The 26,172-nt window shown below is 32.9% G+C and overlaps 3 protein-coding genes across 9 annotated transcripts in view; 1 reads left to right on the top strand and 2 right to left on the bottom strand.

The window, feature by feature from the left end:
* LOC127708954 (uncharacterized) overlaps window positions 1-26,172 on the bottom strand; it is a 208,916-nt gene that overhangs the window by 32,539 nt on the left and 150,205 nt on the right. The gene's annotated exons all lie outside the window — the stretch shown is intronic.
* LOC127708956 (uncharacterized) overlaps window positions 1-26,172 on the top strand; it is a 148,507-nt gene that overhangs the window by 14,779 nt on the left and 107,556 nt on the right. The gene's annotated exons all lie outside the window — the stretch shown is intronic.
* Window positions 1-26,172, bottom strand: part of LOC127708955 (E3 ubiquitin-protein ligase RNF216-like) — an 85,561-nt gene that overhangs the window by 32,539 nt on the left and 26,850 nt on the right. The window contains exons 10-11 of the mRNA XM_052214168.1: window positions 25,750-25,849; window positions 24,547-24,625 (exon numbers count right to left, since the gene is read on the bottom strand). Of these exons, the coding sequence (XP_052070128.1) occupies window positions 24,547-24,625; window positions 25,750-25,849 (179 nt within the window). The remainder of the gene's footprint in view (window positions 1-24,546; window positions 24,626-25,749; window positions 25,850-26,172) is intronic.

The raw sequence follows: 26,172 nt of genomic DNA, 5'->3' as shown, positions 1-26,172 counted from the left end.
TAAATCTATTCTTTACATATACAGTTTGGTCTTCTTTAATAAGTTTTGGTAGGATCTTTTTCAATCGTTGTGCTAGAGCGTATGATAGAAGTTTCATGTCATTATTTAAAAGAGAAATAGGACGGTAATTATTTAGTGACAATGGATCACCTTTTTTAAATAATAGCGTTAATACACTTGTACGCTGTGAGTATGTAAGTGTTTGATCTTTATATCCAATATTAAGAATGTTTACTACTATGAGTTATTTTTTTCCCCAAATTCAAACCATTTCTCTCGTGATCTTATTTGAGCCACTTTAGCCTTTTGTTCGTAAATTTTGGCAATATTATTTTCAAGTTCTTTAATATCTTTATCTAAATAATTATTCTCAGATTCTTGCTCATCTCTAATTTTCAATTTTATTTCTAACTTTTTTTCAAGAGTTTGTAAGTTTTCTCTTGTAAATTTTGCTTTAGATTTACAATAAGCTATATAGTTGCCTCACTTACCTTTATTTTAAATATATCCCATGCTAAACCAAGGTTTTTTAAATTACGATTACTCATAAAGCAGCTTTTCATTTCTTTATTAACTAATTGTATGTAGTCATTATCTTCTAATATAGAATTATTTATTTTCCAGTACCCCCTTCCCTTTTCTGATGCACCAGTTCTAAATTTCATAAAAACACTTTGATGATCCGTACAATCAATAACTGCAGGTTTAATTTTACAACATTATACTAGTGGTATGAAGTCTGAACCTATCAGAATCATATCAATCCTACTTGCCTGAGATTTATCTTTTCTTCGCCAAGTATATTGTTGTTTATTTTTATTTGAATATCTCCAAATGTCTGCTAAGTTATTTATTTTTATTAAAGATTTTAAACTATTTACTGATTGAATATTTTTAACCTCTGAACGAGTAATTTTTCTGTCTATCGCTTTCATCGTATCATTGAAATCTCCCCCAATTATCGTAATTCCTATCCCTTGTTCTTTTAAAATATTATTTACTATTTTGAAAAATATATTTCTATTACTTTAACAATTAGGTGCATATATACACATTAGTGTAAAAACGCTTTCATCAATTTCTACATTAAGAAGAACTAATCGTCCATCTACATCGGTATGTTTATTTATCAACTTATAATTCAGTGACTTTTTAATGAGAATAGCCACACCCCTACAAGAGGTCGTTCCGTGAATGCAAAATATATAAAATTCTGAATTATTTCTTATTTCTGTTTCTATGTTTTCATCATAATGAGTTTCTTGTAAAAAACAAATAGAACTATTTTGACATTTAATCCATTCAATTACTCTGTCTCTTTTAGCTTTATTTTTAGTACCATTTACATTAAAAACTACTTAATTTTATTAAAAATTTAAATGCCATTTCAAAGTATAATTTCATATTTTTCTATTATTTCCTCTTATTTTCTTAAGTTTTCAAATAAATTTGTTATTTAAAAAAAAAAAATCTTTATAATTATTAATTGGACATTTTTGTTCCAATTTGTACATTCAATTGACAATAATCATTCTTATTTTTGAAGTTAAAAGTTTTCACATAATGAGACAAATGTTTTTTTAATTAAAGAACCTTAGTGAGCACGCTCACATACCCCACGTCCCCACATTGTCATTGGAGAAATATAATAAGTGTAAGAAAAAAAAATTGAATCATAATTTCCTGTCAATATGCACATCTACATAGTATGTCCTTATTATCTACAAAGTTTCATAAAATTATGTTGTGTGGTTTGAGAGGAGTTGCGATGACAAAAGGTTGCAGTAGTATATTGGGCAAATAAGTTCAAAGGGGCGTAACTCCTGGAAAAATATTTGAATCGTAATTTCCTGTCGATATGCACATCTACGTAGTATGTCCTTATTATCTGAAAAGGTTTCATGAAATTCTGTTGTGTGGTTTGAGAGGAGTTGTGATGATAAACTGTTGCAGTAGTACATTAAAGTAAATAAGTTCAAAGGGGCGTAACTCCTAGAAAAAGAATTGAATCGTAATTTCCTGTCGATATGCACAACTACATAGTATGTCCTTATTATCTAAAAAGGTTTCATGAAATTCTGTTGTGTGGTATCAGAGGAGTTGCGATGACAAACTGTTGCAGTAGTACATTAAAGTAAATAAGTTCAAAGGGGCATAACTCCTAGAAAAAAAATTGAATCGTAATTTCCTGTTGATATGCACAACTACATAGTATGTCCTTATTATATAAAAAGGTTTCATGAAATTCTGTTGTGTGGTTTGAGAGGAGTTGCGATGACGATGACAAGAAACAGGACTGTTGGACTGACGGACGGACAGACGGATGGATGGGTCAAAAACATTATACCCTCCGCAACTCGTTGCGTGGGGTATAATAAAGAACCATTATGTAACAGAGCTGTTGAAAACTGCATTAATTCTAAAATTTTATGAAACTTAGTACTTTGAAGTTACTGCTGTTTTATTTCTTTACATCTAAAATTATGGCTTTTGTTGGTCAGGTCATTTAAAGGGGTAAAAGGTGTGGACTAGAAGCTTAAACATGCCAGTGAGTTTTTGTATTTGTTGATTGTGTTGAACATTACTTTATTCTTGAAAAATAATTTTGTGAATTCCAGTACAAAAATATACCTGACTTATGATTAATCTGAAAATGTTAATTTATAAAAATGTAGATTCCACAAAAATTCAATTGTTATACATGTATGTGAACAGAATCAAAATAAAACTTTCCTATTCATATTTGTAAACCTTTGCAGGTTTTGTTAAAATTGTATGAAGTAGTGTAGATTGGTTAATAAACTTGTAAATACTTAATGAGTAACTTGTTTTATGAGTATAACCAAAGGATATATGAGGTAACATATTATTGATATGTCTGTTCTTGGTCATGTTGCATGGTTTTTTTTATTGCTGATCATATTTGTTTTTAAAAAGTTTTTGTCTATTTATCCTATTTTTTAAAATATCAGATGAAACCTGCCAAACATACATGTGAACACCTTGTAAGCATTCCTTAAACCAAATACAGCTGATTTATTGCTTATAGTATCTGAGAAACAAACTAGATGTGTTGGAACAACACGAATGGCCCCGTCTCAAAAAGTTGAAAACTCTGCAATTTCAACAACACATGTGGACACAAACATGCATGGATAGCATCCAGCTCTCCAGAACCAATACTAGTTTGATGAAAAATTTCCTTGATCAATGAGTAGTTAAAATTTCAATTTCGGCAAAAATTAGCAGAGCCGAACAAAACTTAAACTCGATCTGTAACACATCATGGTTAACTCACATACGAAAAATTCAGCCCAATATCTGAAGGCGTATAGAAAAATAAATATTGTGTATAGGTTTCATAATGTTTTGTTGGGGCAAACTTAAGTTACAGAATAGAAACTAAAAATTTTGCAATCTTTCGATATATAAAGGGGCATAACTCAATAATGGTTAAAGTGACACTACCCAAATTCAATTTGATCTGTGTTTTATCAGTGGAAGTCAAAATTAAAGATTGCATTGTATAAAGCATTGATTGTAGTTGATTCAACTATAATCATGGACAAAGGAAGATAACTCCAATTTTAAAAATTACTTGATATTTAGAAGAAAATAAAAATTTTGCTGCAATTTTTATACGACCGCAAAAAAATTTTTGTGGTCGTATATTGGTATGACGTTGGCGTCGTCGTCGTCCGGCGTCATCGTCCGAAGACACATAAGTTTTCGCACTCTAACTTTAGTTTAAGTGAATGGATCTCAATGAAATTTTACCATAAGGTTCAATACCACAAAAGGAAGGTGGGGATTGATTTTGGGGGTTATGGTACTAACAATTAAGGAATTAGGGGCCAAAAAGGGGCCAAAAATAAGCATTTTTGTAACTTCCAGACATAAATTGTGTTTAAGTGTATGGATCTCTCTGACATTGTACCACAAGGTTCCATATCACAAAGGGAATGCTGGGATTGATTTTGGGGGTAATTGCCTCCAAATTTTAGGAATTAGGGGCCATAAAGGGGCAAAAAACAAGCATTTTTCTAGTTTCATGACAATAACTTGTGTTTAAGTGTATGGATCTCTCTGACATTGTATCACAAGGTTCCATATCACAAAGGGAATACTGGGATTGATTTTGGGGGTAATTTCCTCCAAATTTTAGGAATTAGGGGCCAAAAAGGGGCAAAAAACAAGCATTTTTCTAGTTTCATGACAATAACTTGTGTTTAAGTGTATGGATCTCTCTGACATTGTATCACAAGGTAACATATCACAAAGGGAATACTGGGATTGATTTTGGGGGTAATTTCCTCCAAATTTTAGGAATTAGGGGCCAAAAAGGGGCAAAAAACAAGCATTTTTCTAGTTTCATGACAATAACTTGTTTGTAAGTGTATGGATCTTTATGAAATTGTACTACAAGGTTCCATATCACAAAGGGAAAGCTGGAATTGAGTTTGGGGGTAATTGCCCAAAAAGTTTAGGAATAAGGGGCCAAAAAGGGGCAAAAAATAAGCATTTTTCTAGTTTCCAGACAATAACTTGTGTTCAAGTGTATGGATCTCTCTGAAATTGTACTGCAAGGTACCATACCACAAAGGGAAGGCTGGGATTGATTTTGGGGGTAATTCCCTCAAAATTTTAGTAATTAGGGGTCATAAAAGGGCAAAAAAACAAGCATTTTTCTAGTTTCAGGACAATAACTTGTGTGTAAGTGTATGGATCTTTATGAAATTGTACTGCAAGGTTCCATTCCACAAAGGGAAAGCTGGGTTTGAGTTTGGGGGTAATTGCCCTAAATGTTTAGGAATTTGGGGCCAAAAAGGGGCCAAAAACAAGCATTTTTCTAGTTTCCAGACAATAACTTATGTTCAAGTGAATGGATCTCTCTGAAATTGTACTGCAAGGTACCATTCCACAAAGGGAAAGCTGGGATTGAGTTTGGGGGTGATGAATCACAAGGGGGTTCAAAAAATTTGGGGGGGGGGATTTTTTTATTCCTTTTTTTTCTTTAAAATTTTCCATTTTAAATTGGTTATTTCTGATTTGTATATAAAAGCAAATAATAATGATATGGTTTGAATACTCAAATACATGTGAACCTCCCGACGGGAGTACAATAATCCCGATTTCAGGGGTCTCCTCCCGACCTCCCGTTGAAGAGGAAAAAATCCTGTGTATGAAATTTTTCATGAATGAAAAATTTCTGCCCAACATATCATCTCAGGCATCTGGTGTAACTGACATTACCTGAAGTTATATTTTACCTGTAAATCAATTAACATGCATAATTATATGGCTTCACTTGTCAGCTTGGGTGTCAAACATACTGGTAATCAACGATTTTTACCTCAGGCTAACTGCCGTTGTGTAACAAAAACTGTGTATTTATTGGGTTACTTCCCTTGATTTATCCTGTTTTAAGTTACTTTCCTTTTAATAATGAAAATTTTTAAAAGAATATAAATAAAATATAAATTGAACAAATAATCATAAAAGGATGGTATTAAATGATTTTTAATGTCTTAGGACAAATAAAAAAATAATATTTTGAAAATTATTTGAGGATTCTATACTTCCTTTTAAGGCTTAAATTGAAATTTATATAATAACTATGACCCTTGATTTTCTGATTATGCAAATAAAATCTATTTGCAGATAGTTAAACAAATGTTCTGGTTGCAATGATTGTTTTATAGAATATGAAGTAAAAAATTTAAAGAACATACTGTAAAAAAACAATGTTAGATTGAACATGTAGAATATAAAGATGGAGAAACTTTATAAGTACAAGGGTACTATAAACATAATAAATTGGATGGAAAGTTGAAGAAAACACACTTTAAAAGACCATTTTTACAGCACACTGTTACATTTACGACAAAATTTATGTCGATTAAAAACCTCCTGATCTGAGTCCTAATCTCCTGACCAAAATTTCCCAATCTCCTGATCTGAGTTTCACAGTCCATCACATGTATGAATTATAGGTAAATTAAAATTTTTAAGTTCTTAGACCACTTTCATTCTGTGTCAGAAACCTATGCTGTGTCAAATATTTAATTACAATCCAAATTCAGTGCTGTATCAAGCTTGAAAATTGTGTCCATACTTGCCCCAACTGTTCAGGGTTCGACCTCTGCGGTCGTATCAAGCTGCGCCCCAGCGGAGCATTTTATTTCATTTATAAAGGGGCATAACTCTAGAACGGTTAAAGTGACGCCACCAAAATTCAAACTTGATCTGTGTTTTGTGGTAATAAGCATTGTGTATAAGTTTCATAACAATTGGTTAAGGCAAACTCAGTTAGAGAATGGAAACCAATTTTAGGACGTACGGAAGGACGTACGTACAGACGGTTAAGGGTAAAACTTAATGCCCCCACCGCTACGGCGGGGGCATAAAAATCTGTATAACTGTGATTTTCAACAATATTTTAAAGTCCAAAGCCCTTAATTTCGTAAAAAATTAGCAGAGCAGAACGAAACTTAAACTTGATCTGTAACTCATCATGGTTAATATATAACTCACATACAAAAAATCAGCCCAATGTCTGAAGGTGTTTAGAAAAAAAGTCTGTATAACTGTGATTTTCAACAATTTATCAAAGTCCAAAGCCTGTAATTTCTTCAAAAATTAGCAGAGTGGAAAGAAACTTAAACTTGATCTGTAACTCATCATGGTTCTCACATACCAACAAGAATGTGTCCATGGTACACGGATGCCCTACACACACTATCATTTTCTATGTTCAGTGGACTTGAAATTGGGGTCAAAACTCTAATTTGGCATTAAAATTAGAAAGATCATATCATAGGGAACATGTGTACTAAGTTTCAAGTTGATTGGACTTCAACTTGACCAAAAACTTTTACCTGAAGCTGGACAGACGGACGGACGGACGGATGAACGAACGAACGAACGGACGGACGGACACACCTAAAAAAACATAATGCCTCTTAGTGGGGCATAAAAATCAGCCCAATATCTGAAGGTGTTTAGAAAAAATTGTGTATAATGGTTTGTTGCAGAATGACGGAATGAGGGACAAGGGTAAAACAATATGGCCCCGACAACTTTGGCCGTAACAAAAACTGAACATTGACCAATGAACCATGAAAATGATATAAAGGTCATGAAACTTGCCAGTCGGACATGTACACCTTACAATCATTCCATACACTAAACACAGTTGACCTATTGTTTATAGTTTATGAGAAACAGATATAACCATGAAAACATTGACAAATGAACCATGAAAATGAGGTCAAGGTCACATGAACCCTGCCAGACAGATATCTTCACCTAACAATCATTCCTTACACCAAATTAAAGAACCTTAGTGACCGTGCTCACTTACCCCATGTCCCCAAATTGTCATTGGAGAAATAAAATAAGTGTAAGAAAAAAAAATTGAATCACAATATCCTGTCAAAATGCACTTCTACATATAGTATGTCCTTATTATCTACAAAGTTTCATGAAATTCTGTTGTGTGGTTTCAGAGGAGTTGCGATGACAAAAGGTTGCAAAGTACATTGATGCAAATAAGTTCAAAGGGGCGTAACTCCTAGAAAAAGAATTGAATCGTAATTTCCTGTCAATATGCACATCTTAATAGTATGTCCTTATTATCTAAAACGATTTCATGAAATTCTGTTGTGTGGTTTTAGAGGAGTTGCGATGACAAACTGTTGCAGTAGTTCATTGAAGCAAATAAGTTCAAAGGGGCGTAACTCCTAGAAAAAAAATTGAATAATAATTTCCTGTCGATATGAACAACTACATAGTATGTCCTTATTATCTACAAAGTTTCATAAAATTCTGTTGTGTGGTTTCAGAGGAGTTGCGATGACAAACTGTTGCAGTAGTACATTGAAGTAAATAAGTTCAAAGGAGTGTAACTCCTAGAAAAAAAATTGAATCGTAATTTCCTGTCGATATGCACAACTACATAGTATGTCCTTAATCTAAAAAGGTTTCATGAAATTCTGTTGTGTGGTTTGAGAGGAGTTGCGATGACAAGAAACAGGACTGTTGGACTGACGGACGGACAGACGGATGGATGGGTCAAAAACATTATACCCTCCGCAACTCGTTGCGTGGGGTATAATAAAGAACCATTATGTAACAGAGCTGTTGAAAACTGCATTAATTCTAAAATTTTATGAAACTTAGTACTTTGAAGTTACTGCTGTTTTATTTCTTTACATCTAAAATTATGGCTTTTGTTGGTCAGGTCATTTAAAGGGGTAAAAGGTGTGGACTAGAAGCTTAAACATGCCAGTGAGTTTTTGTATTTGTTGATTGTGTTGAACATTACTTTATTCTTGAAAAATAATTTTGTGAATTCCAGAACAAAAATATACATGACTTATGATTAATCTGAAAATGTTAATTTATAAAAATGTAGATTCCACAAAAATTCAATTGTTATACATGTATGTGAACCGAATCAAAATAAAACTTTCCTATTCATATTTGTAAACCTTTGCAGGTTTTGTTAAAATTGTATGAAGTAGTGTAGATTGGTTAATAAACTTGTAAATACTTAATGAGTAACTTGTTTTATGAGTATAACCAAAGGATATATGAGGTAACATATTATTGATATGTCTGTTCTTGGTCATGTTGCATGGTTTTTTTTATTGCTGATCATATTTGTTTTTAAAAAGTTTTTGTCTATTTATCCTATTTTTTAAAATATCAGATGAAACCTGCCAAACATACATGTGAACACCTTGTAAGCATTCCTTAAACCAAATACAGCTGATTTATTGCTTATAGTATCTGAGAAACAAACTAGATGTGTTGGAACAACACGAATGGCCCCGTCCCAAAAAGTTGAAAACTCTGCAATTTCAACAACACATGTGGACACAAACATGCATGGATAGCATCCAGCTCTCCAGAACCAATACTAGTTTGATGAAAAATTTCCTTGATCAATGAGTAGTTAAAATTTCAATTTCGGCAAAAATTAGCAGAGCCGAACAAAACTTAAACTCGATCTGTAACACATCATGGTTAACTCACATACGAAAAATTCAGCCCAATATCTGAAGGCGTATAGAAAAATAAATATTGTGTATAGGTTTCATAATGTTTTGTTGGGGCAAACTTAAGTTACAGAATAGAAACTAAAAATTTTGCAATCTTTCGATATATAAAGGGGCATAACTCAATAATGGTTAAAATGACACTACCCAAATTCAATTTGATCTGTGTTTTATCAGTGGAAGTCAAAATTAAAGATTGCATTGTATAAAGCATTGATTGTAGTTGATTCAACTATAATCATGGACAAAGGAAGATAACTCCAATTTTAAAAATTACTTGATATTTAGAAGAAAATAAAAATTTTGCAATTTTTATATGACCGCAAAAAAATTTTTGTGGTCGTATATTGGTATGACGTTGGCGTCGTCGTCGTCCAGCGTCGTCGTCCGAAGACACATTAGTTTTCGCACTCTAACTTTAGTTTAAGTGAATGGATCTCAATGAAATTTTACCATAAGGTTCAATACCACAAAAGGAAGGTGGGGATTGATTTTGGGGGTTATGGTACTAACAATTAAGGAATTAGGGGCCAAAAAGGGGCCAAAAATAAGCATTTTTGTAACTTCCAGACATAACTTGTGTGTAAGTGTATGGATCTCTCTGACATTGTACCACAAGGTTCCATATCACAAAGGGAATGCTGGGATTGATTTTGGGGGTAATTGCCTCCAAATTTTAGGAATTAGGGGCCATAAAGGGGCAAAAAACAAGCATTTTTCTAGTTTCATGACAATAACTTGTGTTTAAGTGTATGGATCTCTCTGACATTGTATCACAAGGTTCCATATCACAAAGGGAATACTGGGATTGATTTTGGGGGTAATTTCCTCCAAATTTTAGGAATTAGGGGCCAAAAAGGGGCAAAAAACAAGCATTTTTCTAGTTTCATGACAATAACTTGTGTTTAAGTGTATGGATCTCTCTGACATTGTATCATAAGGTAACATATCACAAAGGGAATACTGGGATTGATTTTGGGGGTAATTTCCTCCAAATTTTAGGAATTAGGGGCCAAAAAGGGGCAAAAAACAAGCATTTTTCTAGTTTCATGACAATAACTTGTTTGTAAGTGTATGGATCTTTATGAAATTGTACTACAAGGTTCCATATCACAAAGGGAAAGCTGGAATTGAGTTTGGGGGTAATTGCCCAAAAAGTTTAGGAATAAGGGGCCAAAAAGGGGCAAAAAATAAGCATTTTTCTAGTTTCCAGACAATAACTTGTGTTCAAGTGTATGGATCTCTCTGAAATTGTACTGCAAGGTACCATACCACAAAGGGAAGGCTGGGATTGATTTTGGGGGTAATTCCCTCAAAATTTTAGTAATTAGGGGCCATAAAAGGGCAAAAAAACAAGCATTTTTCTAGTTTCAGGACAATAACTTGTGTGTAAGTGTATGGATCTTTATGAAATTGTACTGCAAGGTTCCATTCCACAAAGGGAAAGCTGGGTTTGAGTTTGGGGGTAATTGCCCTAAATGTTTAGGAATTTGGGGCCAAAAAGGGGCCAAAAAACAAGCATTTTTCTAGTTTCCAGACAATAACTTATGTTCAAGTGAATGGATCTCTCTGAAATTGTACTGCAAGGTACCATTCCACAAAGGGAAAGCTGGGATTGAGTTTGGGGGTGATGAATCACAAGGGGGTTCAAAAAATTTGGGGGGGGGATTTTTTTTTTCCTGTTTTTTCTTTAAAATTTTCCATTTTAAATTGGTTATTTCTGATTTGTATATAAAAGCAAATAATAATGATATGGTTTGAATACTCAAATACATGTGAACCTCCCGACGGGAGTACAATAATCCCGATTTCAGGGGTCTCCTCCCGACCTCCCGTTGAAGAGGAAAAAATCCTGTGTATGAAATTTTTCATGAATGAAAAATTTCTGCCCAACATATCATCTCAGGCATCTGGTGTAACTGACATTACCTGAAGTTATATTTTACCTGTAAATCAATTAACATGCATAATTATATGGCTTCACTTGTCAGCTTGGGTGTCAATCATACTGGTAATCAACGATTTTTACCTCAGGCTAACTGCCGTTGTGTAACAAAAACTGTGTATTTATTGGGTTACTTCCCTTGATTTATCCTGTTTTAAGTTACTTTCCTTTTAATAATGAAAATTTTTAAAAGAATATAAATAAAATATAAATTGAACAAATAATCATAAAAGGATGGTATTAAAAGATTTTTAATGTCTTAGGACAAATAAAAAAATAATATTTTGAAAATTATTTGAGGATTCTATACTTCCTTTTAAGGCTTAAATTGAAATTTATATAATAACTATGACCCTTGATTTTCTGATTATGCAAATAAAATCTATTTGCAGATAGTTAAACAAATGTTCTGGTTGCAATGATTGTTTTATAGAATATGAAGTAAAAAATTTAAAGAACATACTGTAAAAAAACAATGTTAGATTGAACATGTAGAATATAAAGATGGAGAAACTTTATAAGTACAAGGGTACTATAAACATAATAAATTGGATGGAAAGTTGAAGAAAACACACTTTAAAAGACCATTTTTACAGCACACTGTTACATTTACGACAAAATTTATGTCGATTAAAAACCTCCTGATCTGAGTCCTAATCTCCTGACCAAAATTTCCCAATCTCCTGATCTGAGTTTCACAGTCCATCACATGTATGAATTATAGGTAAATTAAAAATTTTTAAGTTCTTAGACCACTTTCATTCTGTGTCAGAAACCTATGCTGTGTCAAATATTTAATTACAATCCAAATTCAGTGCTGTATCAAGCTTGAAAATTGTGTCCATACTTGCCCCAACTGTTCAGGGTTCGACCTCTGCGGTCGTATCAAGCTGCGCCCCAGCGGAGCATTTTATTTCATTTATAAAGGGGCATAACTCTAGAACGGTTAAAGTGACGCCACCAAAATTCAAACTTGATCTGTGTTTTGTGGTAATAAGCATTGTGTATAAGTTTCATAACAATTGGTTGAGGCAAACTCAGTTAGAGAATGGAAACCAATTTTAGGACGTACGGAAGGACGTACGTACAGACGGTTAAGGGTAAAACTTAATGCCCCCACCGCTACGGCGGGGGCATAAAAATCTGTATAACTGTGATTTTCAACAATATTTTAAAGTCCAAAGCCCTTAATTTCGTAAAAAATTAGCAGAGCAGAACGAAACTTAAACTTGATCTGTAACTCATCATGGTTAATATATAACTCACATACAAAAAATCAGCCCAATGTCTGAAGGTGTTTAGAAAAAAAGTCTGTATAACTGTGATTTTCAACAATTTATCAAAGTCCAAAGCCTGTAATTTCTTCAAAAATTAGCAGAGTGGAAAGAAACTTAAACTTGATCTGTAACTCATCATGGTTCTCACATACCAACAAGAATGTGTCCATGGTACACGGATGCCCTACACACACTATCATTTTCTATGTTCAGTGGACTTGAAATTGGGGTCAAAACTCTAATTTGGCATTAAAATTAGAAAGATCATATCATAGGGAACATGTGTACTAAGTTTCAAGTTGATTGGACTTCAACTTGACCAAAAACTTTTACCTGAAGCTGGACAGACGGACGGACGGACGGATGAACGAACGAACGAACGGACGGACGGACACACCTAAAAAAACATAATGCCTCTTAGTGGGGCATAAAAATCAGCCCAATATCTGAAGGTGTTTAGAAAAAAATTGTGTATAATGGTTTGTTGCAGAATGACGGAATGAGGGACAAGGGTAAAACAATATGGCCCCGACAACTTTGGCCGTAACAAAAACTGAACATTGACCAATGAACCATGAAAATGATATAAAGGTCATGAAACTTGCCAGTCGGACATGTACACCTTACAATCATTCCATACACTAAACACAGTTGACCTATTGTTTATAGTTTATGAGAAACAGATATAACCATGAAAACATTGACAAATGAACCATGAAAATGAGGTCAAGGTCACATGAACCCTGCCAGACAGATATCTTCACCTAACAATCATTCCTTACACCAAATTAAAGAACCTTAGTGAGCGTGCTCACTTACCCCATGTCCCCACATTGTCATTGGAGAAATAAAATAAGTGTAAGAAAAAAAAATTGAATCACAATATCCTGTCAAAATGCACTTCTACATATAGTATGTCCTTATTATCTACAAAGTTTCATGAAATTCTGTTGTGTGGTTTCAGAGGAGTTGCGATGACAAAAGGTTGCAAAGTACATTGATGCAAATAAGTTCAAAGGGGCGTAACTCCTAGAAAAAGAATTGAATCGTAATTTCCTGTCAATATGCACATCTTAAGGGGGCTCGCGGGTTCAAATTTTCGCGCCAACTGCGCAGGAAGTTGCGCATCGATATCGCAAGTCATACCTATTGTCGTAATTGTAAATGATAATCAATTTTGAATCTATTTTATCTAAATATATAACAAAAGAATGTTGTAATTGAAAACTGTAATTCGAGAATTTACTAAAATTTATTATTGCTATTTTCCTTGTTGCAAATGCACTTCCGTTTTGTGGTAATGGCATGTTCTTGCCGGCGAGAGAAGATAAACACAAGATAAATCACAATAATCGAACACGTGGGCTGCTTTTCATGAATACTGAAACGCAGATCGAAAATATTAGAACACGATCTTCATTTTAGTAGCTTATGAAGCAGTTTCACACTTGTTTTACACTAGAAAAGGACCCGGAAATATGCGTAAAATGTATGTAATATTTTGTAAACAATGAATAATGTAAGTAATTCTTCTTTAAGTTTCTAGCGATCCTTCATTTATTGAAGATTCTTCGCCATATAATTTACATCGTCTGCGAATGATCCCAGCACAAGAGTGATTCACGACCATAAAATCATTTGAAAGTTAATTTTTTTAACGGAAATGGGGGGGGAAAAAAACAAAAAACAGGGACAAAAATTAATGTGTATTATAAATTATATAAAACTGAAAATGGAAACGGGGAAATATGTCAGGACAACAATGCGACGACCAAATAGCAGAAAATGACCCAAAGCCACCATGGGTATGAATCTATGATGGGTATTCAACACAGCAAGAAAATCCAAAAACAAGACTAAAAAAGACCAGAATTTCCAGACTTGGGACAGGGTGAGGCGCAAACAATATTTCAGTGAGCTTAAACATGTTTTGTCAGATGTTAACCCTCCACTATACCTCTAACCAATGTGGAATAAGCAAACACACAGCAATACCCACACTAAAATGAGTGATGCTCATTGTACAATGTACTTGTGGTAAATGTTATGACACATTATTTACAGACGACTTAGGGTCCAGTAGTCGTTTTCAAATTAAACTTACAACTAAGATTGATAGTACAATGTAAGTCATAAACAATTCATATACGATCAATGTTAGTTGTGAGGTTTTTTTTAAATCGACTCCTTGTGTGTTGACTAAATCACCATTTATTTGCGGCTTGGCAGTTGTGTTATATATAAAAAAGAAGATGTTGTATGATTGCCAATGAGACAACTCTCCACAAGAGACCAAATGACACCGAAATTAACAACTATAGGTCACCGTACGACCTTCAACAATGAGCAAAGCCCATACCACATAGTCAGCTATAAAAGGCCCCGAAATGACAAATGTATAACAAATTCAAAAGAGAAAACTAACAGCCTAATTTATGTACCAAAAATGAACTAAAAACAAACATGTGACACATCAACAAACGACAACCACTGAATTACAGGCTCCTGACTTGGGACAGGCACATACATACAGAATGTTGTCTACATCAGACACCATAAGTAAATTAATACTAATGGCCATTTGATTTTTCGTAAAAAAAAGGCAGGAGTTTCTTTCTTTTGCAAACAGAATTTTCATTTGCTCTATTGTCATGATTGTTAGTTTAGATTATAAGTCCCCTACCGATGAAGTCGAAAGGGACTTTTAGGTTTGCACTCAGTCCGTCTGTCTGTCCATCCGTCAGTTCGACAAATCAGTTCAAAAGTTCCACACTTTGTTTCTTCATGCTTGAAGATATTGATTTGATATTTGGTGTATTGTTATATTATGACAAGTTACATGTACTGATCAAGTTTGAATTATTTTCCGGTCTAGTTTTTATGCAAGCGTTATGGTCCTTTGACTTCGAAAATTTCGCTCAAATAATCAGTTTTCTGCACTTTTTTTCGTCATGCTTAAAGATATTGATTTGAAAATTGGAACATAGTTTTATCATGACAAGTAACATATCAAGTTTGAATTTTGTCCCGGTCTGATGATTTTGTGCAGAGTTATGATCCTTTGACTTAGAAAATTCACTTAAATAATCAGTTTTCAACACCTTTTTTTGTAATGCTTGGATATATTGACTTGATATTTGTTATACAGTTTACTCCATGACAAAGTTATAGATCAAATAAGAATTTTGTTCCAATAGGCAATACAATGAATTTTTAACCGGTAGGGGACTATTTATTGCCATACAATACGTGCAGAATGCTTGTTTGAGTATTCATGTTGTTACATACTTGTTTCCCCCCAAATGTGTTTTTCACTAATTCCTGATTGTACTGTGCATGCTTCTACTAGGTTTATCTGGCTTGAATTTTTAAAGAAATTAATAAAAAATACAAAACAAATATGAACTCTTTAAACATTTTATGTACATTTTTTGGTTGTGCACTGTTTCACGGGGAAAACTTTGATTTCCAATCCCCCATAAACTAAAAGTTTTTTTCTCAGCAGTATATATGTTGTTTATTTAAATATTGGGGAGTAACCCCACCACCCTCTTTTTCAAAAATTCTGGGTCCATCCCTGTAGATTATTCATTTAAAACTTGGCACATATCAAACTGTGTTGATTATTTTATAATAACATGGATAAGATGAGGTGCATATTAAACTATATATTTTAAACAATTTACAGTTGTATTAAAATTTTGTGTTCTTTGCAAAATTTTATGTCGAATGTCTTAATTAATAAAGATATATCAGTATGTGTTTTGCAAGTACAGTACACTTTTCCTGGACAGAATTAAAAAGTTAGATTAATTCAAATTAGGCTATGCTTATAAATTAGTTGGAATTGAAAAATGGGGGTACATGTAATAGTTCTTATAATTATTATCACAGTGGCAAAATGTAAAAGGTGTTTCGTGTTATTTCATTGATTCGATACTTTTATAATTTCTTTATTACATACAAATGAATGTACATTTTTTGTACATTTTAACATATGGGAAGTGAACGTCCATATTTTGAGTTAGAGCTGGTAGATATTCTATGATTTTAATATATATGTTTGCCTAAAAGTAGAACATTATACCAAAAAAAAGATGTGGTATGATATCCAATAAAACAAAAGAACAAATGACACAGAAATTAACAACAATAGGTCACTGTACCACAACATGCTCAGCAATGAGCAAATCCCATACCACATAGTCAGCTATAAAAGGCATGTAAAAATCTTATTGAGAAAGTGCAAGTCTAGTGTGTTTTTTTTATATTTTCATTTTAAATGCCGGGTATTGTCTAAAAGAAATGCAGTTAACAAAATGTTACAAATGTGTATCCATGATTTCGAAAAAAGGGGCAAAAGACTTCCCAAACTAGGCAATTTTATTTTCAAACTGAATAGACATTTATTGTAGACTTTGCATGACCATAGACCTTAGATTAGGGAATTATAAAAGAGTTGACAAAGTAAAAATACAATCTTTATTAAAGACAATACTGATATATCCATTTTAATCATTTAGCTTAGGTAGTTCATTTTTTACATTTATTAATTTAACAATTTTAACTACATGTACACATATCAATTTTGTGGTTTAAAAATTTTAATATTGCAAAAATGTGCTTTTTAAATGCCCTAATATATTATGTAGCATGTATGTAAAGCAATTGAAGAATCATTCAATGTATCAAGGATTTATTACAATTATTCAAAATTTAAATTAATATGTGCCTGTGCCTGAAAAGTAAAAGATTATCTAAAGAAGGTGGCTTTACATGCATGACATAAAAATGTATTTTTTTCTACCAATTTAAAATTTTTAAGGTTATTTAATTCTTCCACATGAGTATAAAATGTTCTTGGTCATGTATAATTGAATTAAAGAAAAACGACTGTGCAAGGACTGTATAGCCAGTCAAGGGCGTTAAAAACTCATCATCATGATGATTGAAAAAGGTTATTTTGGTCAATTTAGGCAATAACGCATATTTACACGTAAAAATTAATACAGAAGCTATAGGAAATAAATTCTTTTTGCATATGTTAAGAAGTACAATGTATGCTGATGCAATATATTTTTCAATTTTTACTTTTTAGTGGAAAACTTGCATGTAATTTTAGTCCCAATTAGGGGGTGGGGTGGGTGACAGGTATTTGCATAACCTGATTATACAGAACAGGATTTTAAAAAATTCGCACACTTTGAAAAGAAAGTCATAAGGTTATATGAATAGAATAAACCTGTAAAGTTGGCCTGCTACTAATCAAACCATGCTTTTCAACACTTTTATATTAATTAATTTTTTTTTGGAATTTATTGAATCTGAATAAGTAATTTATGGGAACTGAAATATGATCATAAATGAGTACTTTTGTCACAATACTGCATGTTGTTATTTATATTTATTTGAAAAAGTTGCCAAGATTGGATTTTATTATGCCCTGCCACAAATGTGGATGGATTATATAGATATACTAATATACCCTTGTTTGTCCATAAGTATGTACATCCCTTTCCAGTTAAGTTTTGCATTTAGCTTCATTTCTCAGAAACTAATGATAATATATCGATGATATTTTTTCTCCACAGACATCTTGTATACTAGTAGTACAATACATTACTTGAGTCACTATGACCTACATTTACTGCTTTTGTGTCTTTGGTTAAGTCTTGTGTTAAGGTTCACTTCACAGAAACCTATTGTGATATATCACCACCACAGTATTCTTATATGGTACTACTCAGGTCATCAACAATTTGATTACTGTGACCTACATTTAATGGCAGGACATCCTGTGTCTTATGGACACATTTTCTACTTAATACAAATCTGATAACACACTATTTAACCTGAAATTTTTTGTTATGTAATTTCAAAAGCATAAAACGGATAAATTGACAGATATAAAAAATGATTACCCGTAAATGGCGGGTGAATCAGGTTCAACTATCTCATTTATTAATTTTTATACATAAACAAGTACTAGGAAATGAAAGAAGAATTTGTCTATGTCAAACTTAGATATAAATGGATCTTCTAATAATTCCATTATACAACAAACATAGAAGTTTTCCTGTGTGCTATATTTGTCAGCATTGTGTATAAAATTTCAAATATATATAAAAAGATGGGATATACGGGGCATGATTGCCACTGAGAAAACTTGCCACCAGAGACCAATAGAGATAGAATTAAAGAACTATATGTCCCCATATGGCCTTCAACTGTGAGCAAACTCCATACCGTTTAGCAAGCTATAAAACCAAATGACAAATGTAAGGCAATTCAAACATGTCAAAACAGCCTGATTTATGTACAAAACACCAAAAACAAAATAAAAATACCTTCTTGCAAAGTTTCATCAAAATTGGAATACTAATGGTGGAGATCCCTGGGGTGGGATATTTATTGCAGATGAGGGATTGTCTTGTAATCTGAAAAATCAGTGTAAGTCAGTTGTCTGAGTGAGTCTAGGTTTCATAAAAAAAGTCAGGAGTCTCCAAATTTTATTACAATCAAGCAAGAGATACTTAAATTATCAACTGAAACCAGTGGTATTAAGCAAGAGAACGGACAGACAAACTAAGAACTGTTTGCCCCAGGGATTCCACAGTTCATATAAATATGCAGGTTTTAAAAACAAACACATCCCTATTAAAGTAGATACTGCCTGCTCATTTTTCAAATTGTATGGTCTTGAATTTGAACTGAAAATTAAAAAAAAACCTTAAAATGAGTTATTTTCCATTTTGACTGCTGGTTGCCATGGCAACCAATGTGCAAATCAACTGTAATTGTTTGGAAATATTAAATATATTATATATGGTCTTGCATGTATAGAGGGTTTATCAAGTTTTTATAACCAGGTCTGTTTATATATGGTCCCAAAATTAGAAAAATGTGTCAAAGACAGAGTTATCTCCCTATTTGAAAAAAATCCATTATTTTTAATGATGTAAATTTTTTGTCTTAACTAGACGGTGACTTGTTGATTTTATTTTTGATTAATTAAAAAGACTATTGAAGCAACAAAAAAAACACAAATATAAAAAAATCTTATATTAGGTTTCATGAGAGATTCTTCAATAAAACTAGCTTTGCATTCATTTCCCTATCATTTCTATAGTAATCTTGAACGAAAACCAATAAACTTTAACCCTTCAAAAATTCTTAACTAGACGGTGAACCCATTTTTTTATTTTACTTTTCCACTAAGCACATGATAAGGTTCATTTATAAAAAAAAATTAGCAAAATCCTATATTACATATTTATACCACCCAGCCACCTTAATAGTATGTCCTTATTATCTAAAACGATTTCATGAAATTCTGTTGTGTGGTTTTAGAGGAGTTGCGATGACAAACTGTTGCAGTAGTTCATTGAAGCAAATAAGTTCAAAGGGGCGTAACTCCTAGAAAAAAAATTGAATAATAATTTCCTGTCGATATGAACAACTACATAGTATGTCCTTATTATCTACAAAGTTTCATAAAATTCTGTTGTGTGGTTTCAGAGGAGTTGCGATGACAAACTGTTGCAGTAGTACATTGAAGTAAATAAGTTCAAAGGAGTGTAACTCCTAGAAAAAAAATTGAATCGTAATTTCCTGTCGATATGCACAACTACATAGTATGTCCTTAATCTAAAAAGGTTTCATGAAATTCTGTTGTGTGGTTTGAGAGGAGTTGCGATGACAAGAAACAGGACTGACGGACGGACAGACGGACGGACGGGTCAAAAACATTATACCCTCCGCAACTCGTTGCGTGGGGTATAATAAAGAGCCATTATGTAACAGAGCTGTTGAAAACTGCATTAATTCTAAAATTTTATGAAACTTAGTACTTTGAAGTTACTGCTGTTTTATTTCTTACTATTTTTACATCTAAAATTATCGCTTTTGTTGGTCAGGTCATTTAAAGGGGTAAAAGGTGTGGACAAGAAGCTTAAACATGCCAGTGAGTTATTGTATTTGTTGATTGTGTTGAACATTACTTTATTCTTGAAAAATAATTTTGTGAATTCCAGTACAAAAATATACCTGACTTATGATTAATCTGAAAATGTTAATTTATAAAAATGTAGATTCCACAAAAATTCAATTGTTATACATGTATGTGAACCGAATCAAAATAAAACTTTCCTATTCATATTTGTAAACCTTTCCAGGTTTTGTTAAAATTGTATGAAGTAGTGTAGATTGGTTAATAAACTTGTAAATACTTAATGAGTAACTTGTTTTATGAGTATGACCAAAGGATATATGAGGTAACATATTATTGATATGTCTGTTCTTGGTCATGTTGCATGGTTTTTTTTATTGCTGATCATATTTGTTTTCAAAAAGTTTTTGTCTATTTATCCTAATTTTCAAAATAAAATGTCAGATGAAACCTGCCAAACATACATGAACACCTTGTAAGCATTCCTTAAACCAAATACAGCTGATTTATTGCTTATAGTATCTGAGAAACAGACCAAACTAGATGTGTCGGAAATACACAAATGGCCCCGTCTCAAAAAGTTGAATAATCTACAATTTCAACAACACATGTGGACACAAACATGCATGGATAGTATCCAGCTCTCCAGAACCAATACTAGTTTGATGAAAAATTTCCTTGGTCAATGAGTAGTTAAATTTCAAGTCCAAAACCCGTAATTTTGGCAAAAATTAGCAGAGTAGAACAAAACTTAAACTCGATCTGTAACACATCATGGTTAACTCACATACGAAAAATTCAGCCCAATATCTGAAGGCGTATAGAAAAAAAATCTGTATAACTGTGATTTTCAACAATTTATCAAAGTCCAAAGCCCGTAATTTCAGCAAAATTTAGCAGAGCGGAACGAAACATAAACTTGATTTGTAACTCATCATGGTTAACTTACATACCAACAAGAATGTGTCCATAATACACAGATGCCCCACACACACTATCATTTTCTATGCTCAGTGGACATGAAATTGGGGTCAAAACTCTAATTTGGCATTAAAATTAGAAAGATCATATCATAGGGAACATGTGCACTAAAGTTTCAATTGATTGGACTTCAACTTCATCAACAAGAGTGCACACACTGAAATGTCTCGCCTTCTTTACTAACCATTGATTTTATGTTGATAGTCCTAAATATAAGCTTTACTACAAGTAACACATAAACTTGACATGATCCAAGAAAATGAGGTCAAGGTCAGATAAACCAAACGAGAAATACATGTACACCTTACAATCATTCAATAAACTAAACACAGTTGACCTAATGCTTATAGTTTCTAAGAAACAGTCTTAACCAAGAAAACTTAACATTGACCAATGAACCAAGAAAATGAGGTCAAGGTCAGATGAACCATGCCAGGCAGACATGTACACCTTACAATCAATTTATGCATTAAATATAGTTGACCTATTGCTTATAGTATCTAAGAAACAAACTTAACCATGAAAACTTAACATTGACCAATGAACCATGAAAATGAGGTCAAGGTCAGATGAACCATGCCAGGCAGACATGTACACCTTACAATCAATTTATGCATTAAATATAGTTGACCTATTGCTTATAGTATCTAAGAGACAAACTTAACCATGAAAACTTAACATTGACCAATGAACCATGAAAATGAGGTCAAGGTCAGATGATACCTGCCAGACAGACATATACACCTTACAATCCTTCCATACAACAAATACAGTTGACCTATTGCTTATAGTTGAAGAAAAACAGACCAAAACACAAAAACTTAACACTGAGAAATGAACCGTGAAAATGAGGTCAAGGTCAAATAAAACCTACGAGACTGACATGTACATCATAAAATATTTCCATACACCAAATATAGTTGACCTATTGCATATAGTATTAGAAAAAAAGACCAAAACTCAAAAACTTAACTTTGACCACTGAACCATGAACATGAGGTCAAGGTCAGATGACACCTACCAGTTGGACATGTACACCTTACAATTATTCCATATACCAAATATAGTAGACCTACTGCTTATAGTATCTGATATATGGACTTGACCAAGAAAACTTAACCTTGTACACTGGTCCATGAAATGAGGTCGAGGTCAAATGAAAATTGTCTGACGGGCATGAGGACCTTGCAAGGTACGCACATACTAAATATAGTTATCCTATTACTCATAATAAGAAAGAAATTAACATTACAAAAAAATGTTGACTTTTTTTTCAAGTAGTCACTGAACCATGAAAATGAGGTCAAGGACAATGGACATATGACAGACGGAAACTTCGTAACACAAGGCATCTATATACAAAGTATGAAGCATCCAGGTCTTCTAGCTTCTAAAATATAAAGCTTTTAAGAAGTTAGCTAACGCCGCCGTAGCCGCCGCCAGATCACTATCCCTATGTCGAGCTTTCTGCGACAAAAGTCGCAGGCTCGACAAAAACTACCTTGTCCAAAAACTTTAACCTGAAGCTGGACAGACGGACGGACGAACGAACGAACGGACATACGCACAGACCGAAAAACATAATGCCTTTAAGTGGGGCATAAAAATCAGCCCAATATCTGAAGGTGTTTAGAAAAAAATTGCGTATAATGGTTTGTTGTGGAATGACGGACAAGGGTAAAATAATATGGCCCTGACAACTTTGGCCATAACAAAAACTTGACCAATGAACCATGAAAATGATATAAAGGTCATGAAACTTCCCTGTCGGACATGTACACCTTACAATCATTCCATACGCCAAATACAGTTGACCTATTGTTTATAGTTTATGAGAAACAGACATAACCATGAAAACTTAACATTTGACAAATGAACTATGAAAATGAGGTCAAGGTCACATGAACCCTGCCAGACCAATATCTTCACCTAACAATCATTCCATACACCAAATAAAGTTGACCTATTACTTACAGTATTTGAAAGACAAATCCATGAAGCTCAACATTGACCAATGAACCCTTAAAATTAGGTCATCTGCCCCCCCCCCCCCCCCAAGATGTGTACACCTTACAATCATTCCATTCAGAAAATGTAGTGGCTGTATTGCTGATAGAATCTTAGAAATATACCAAACCAGAAAAAAATCTACATTATTCAATGAACCAGGCCAGAAAGACATGTACACCTTACATCATTCCAATGAACACTGACCAATGAACCATGAAAATGAAGTCACGGTCAGATGAAACCTGCCAGTCTTACAAGTTAACCTTACAATCATTCCACACACTAAATAACGTTGACACAGGCGATACACAAATTAAAGATAGTCATTTCAGAGCAAAAGTTGCTTAAAAGAATCATCTGATAGTTTTGGAAGAAGTGAAAGTGGGAAGATCTATACAATCAGTACACTTTTTTTCAGGTACTTTCCCTTAGTATTATGGTTTTAAAAAAATTAGACAATTACTTGATTTTTACCTTTTATGCTCTATTTCTAACCACAATAACCATGCTGGTTTATTAAGGGTGCACCCATTTTGGTTTTGCAACTCCTCCTTATTACAATTAATTGAAATTTGGCATTGGTCAAGGTCATACTTTTCTCAGATTGTTTATCATGTCTTAACACTAAACCTGTTTGATGTGTACCATTTGATACTTTGGTCTGGGGGAACGTGATTTATTTATATACCCTTGCTTTCTGAAGTGGCAGTTTATAGTGAGGGAGAAATCAGCTTGCCCTGTTTTCTGAAAATCGCACCTTGCACATTTGGCCATTTGATTTAAACTTTTTTTTCTATCAGTAAACCGTAATTTGACCTTGACATTTAGGTCACCTATAGAGGGGAGGTATGGCAGAAGAAATTCTAAGATCAAAAGGTCTCTGTATGAAAAAATATGGATAAACCAAGCTCCTTCCCGTTTTTAATTGCAAATTTCCAGCATGATTGTTATGACATTATAAAGTGACCTTGAAAAGGTGAATTGGTACGACATTAGAAATAGACTTTGAAGAATGAATTGCTATGATATTATAAACAGACCTTGAAGCATGCATTGTTATGACACTATAAACTGACCTGATAGTATAAATTGTAATGACATTATAAATGACCTTGAAGCATGCATTGGTATGACATTACAGACCTTGAGGCAAGAATTGGAATGACATTATAAACTGACCTTGAAGCATAAATTGTTATTACATTATACTGTACTTTAGAAACATGAATTGGTATGACATTATAAACTGACCTTCAAACATGTTTGGTGATAACAATCTAAACTGACCTCCAAGCATGAATTGTTATAAAATTATAAACTGACCTTCAAACATGTATGGTTATGACATTTAAATACTTTATCTTCAGGGTCCATAAGGGCAGCAAAATCACAACTAGGACATCTGTAAAAGAATAATAAGTTTCAAAATAAGACTTTGATAATGATATTCTGGTAAAATCAAAATCAAAAAGTTTGCATAATGTATCCAAGATTCACAATTATTTGTTGCTTTGTTATCATTGTTTTAAATTAGCAATGGAAGTAAATCCCTGCAAATATCAGAGGGCTTCAGGTAGTGGCTCTTGAAGTTATTTATTTTTCGATAGACGATGTTGACAGAACTTTTTTTTGTTACCAATGTAAACAAGATGGCGGCGATAATAACAAAACTGGCTCAAAGTTAAAAATATTTATTTTCACTTCTTGTTCATTGTTAAATTGAATACTATACACAAAACATTCATTTGGATGATAATAATATATTTTTGTAGTTTTTTTTTCTTTTTCCAGATAGCAAATTTCATGGAGTACATTTTTTTGTGTTTACCAAAAATATATTCATGCGCCAGGTCATTTCAATGACTTAAATATAAATTGTACGTTTGATAGAGGTTATGATTGGGGAAATTTAATTCCTTATCTCCAATCAGGGCTTCAGAATTCCCATTTCCCGTTTCCCAGGGAGAGTAAAAAGAATTGTCAGGTAAGTGAAAATGCAGGTACCAGTTTCCCGTCGGGTAAGTAAATCGTCTTTATGTGGTACTTTCCAGTGCGTTGTATTCTTGTTTGACAGTCAGTAATTGGGCAAAATCTAGTTTAGGATTAACATATTTTAAAAGGAATTTATTGGTGTATAAACTGGACCAAGTCACTCACAAACAAATAAAAGTCCTTCAGATGTTTATCAGACTTTTATTTATTTGTGAGCGACTTGGTCCAGTTTATACACCAATAAATTCTAATATTGTTCATCTGCTATAAGAGAAGATGATAAAATTGTTTTTTTTTCCCAATAGGCTTCAACAGAAACTGATCTTCCATTGTACATGTTGTAGCCACCCAGATAAGCACAAAATAAGATTTTTTTGTAAGTATACCCCCAACCCCCTTTTCAACTCATCAATCCTAAACACTTTGAAAAGATTTTGCATTGTGGAATCAGAGGAGAAGAAATATAAACATTTGACCAATCAGAATCAAGAATTTTATATGTTACCTCACTACACTTGATATTTTCTATTTTACCTAACTAGATCTGCTAAATCTGCTAAGTTGATATTTTCTTCCTGGACTCTATCTTCATACTTGGACAAAATATTACTGGACAGAGCTTTCTGTAATTGACCTACATATATACAATAACTACATGTTCATACATTTATTGGTTCAATAAATTTCAGAAAAAAATTGACATTGTTACAAAAACATTTATCTATTTACCTGCAATCGCCATATATTTTGTCTATGGTAGATTTACCTTTAAACCATAAGGTCTAAATAATATTTTTTTTGAAATTGAGAGAAGAATTAAATATTACAATTGGCCATTTGAATATCCTTTGTCAAAATACACCCTTATTGTGTATATTGAAATTGCTGCAAAAATAAAATGGGATATCTAGACTTGGTGTTTATCCAGAAGCAAATAAAATGGCTCTGTAGACATCC

The sequence above is a fragment of the Mytilus californianus genome, unplaced genomic scaffold (assembly GCF_021869535.1).
Source record: "Mytilus californianus isolate M0D057914Y unplaced genomic scaffold, xbMytCali1.0.p SCAF_7, whole genome shotgun sequence".
In the NCBI taxonomy this organism is placed as follows: domain Eukaryota; kingdom Metazoa; phylum Mollusca; class Bivalvia; order Mytilida; family Mytilidae; genus Mytilus; species Mytilus californianus.
The sequence above is the reverse complement of the archived record's forward strand: the minus strand, read 5'-3'. Positions and strand labels throughout refer to the sequence as shown.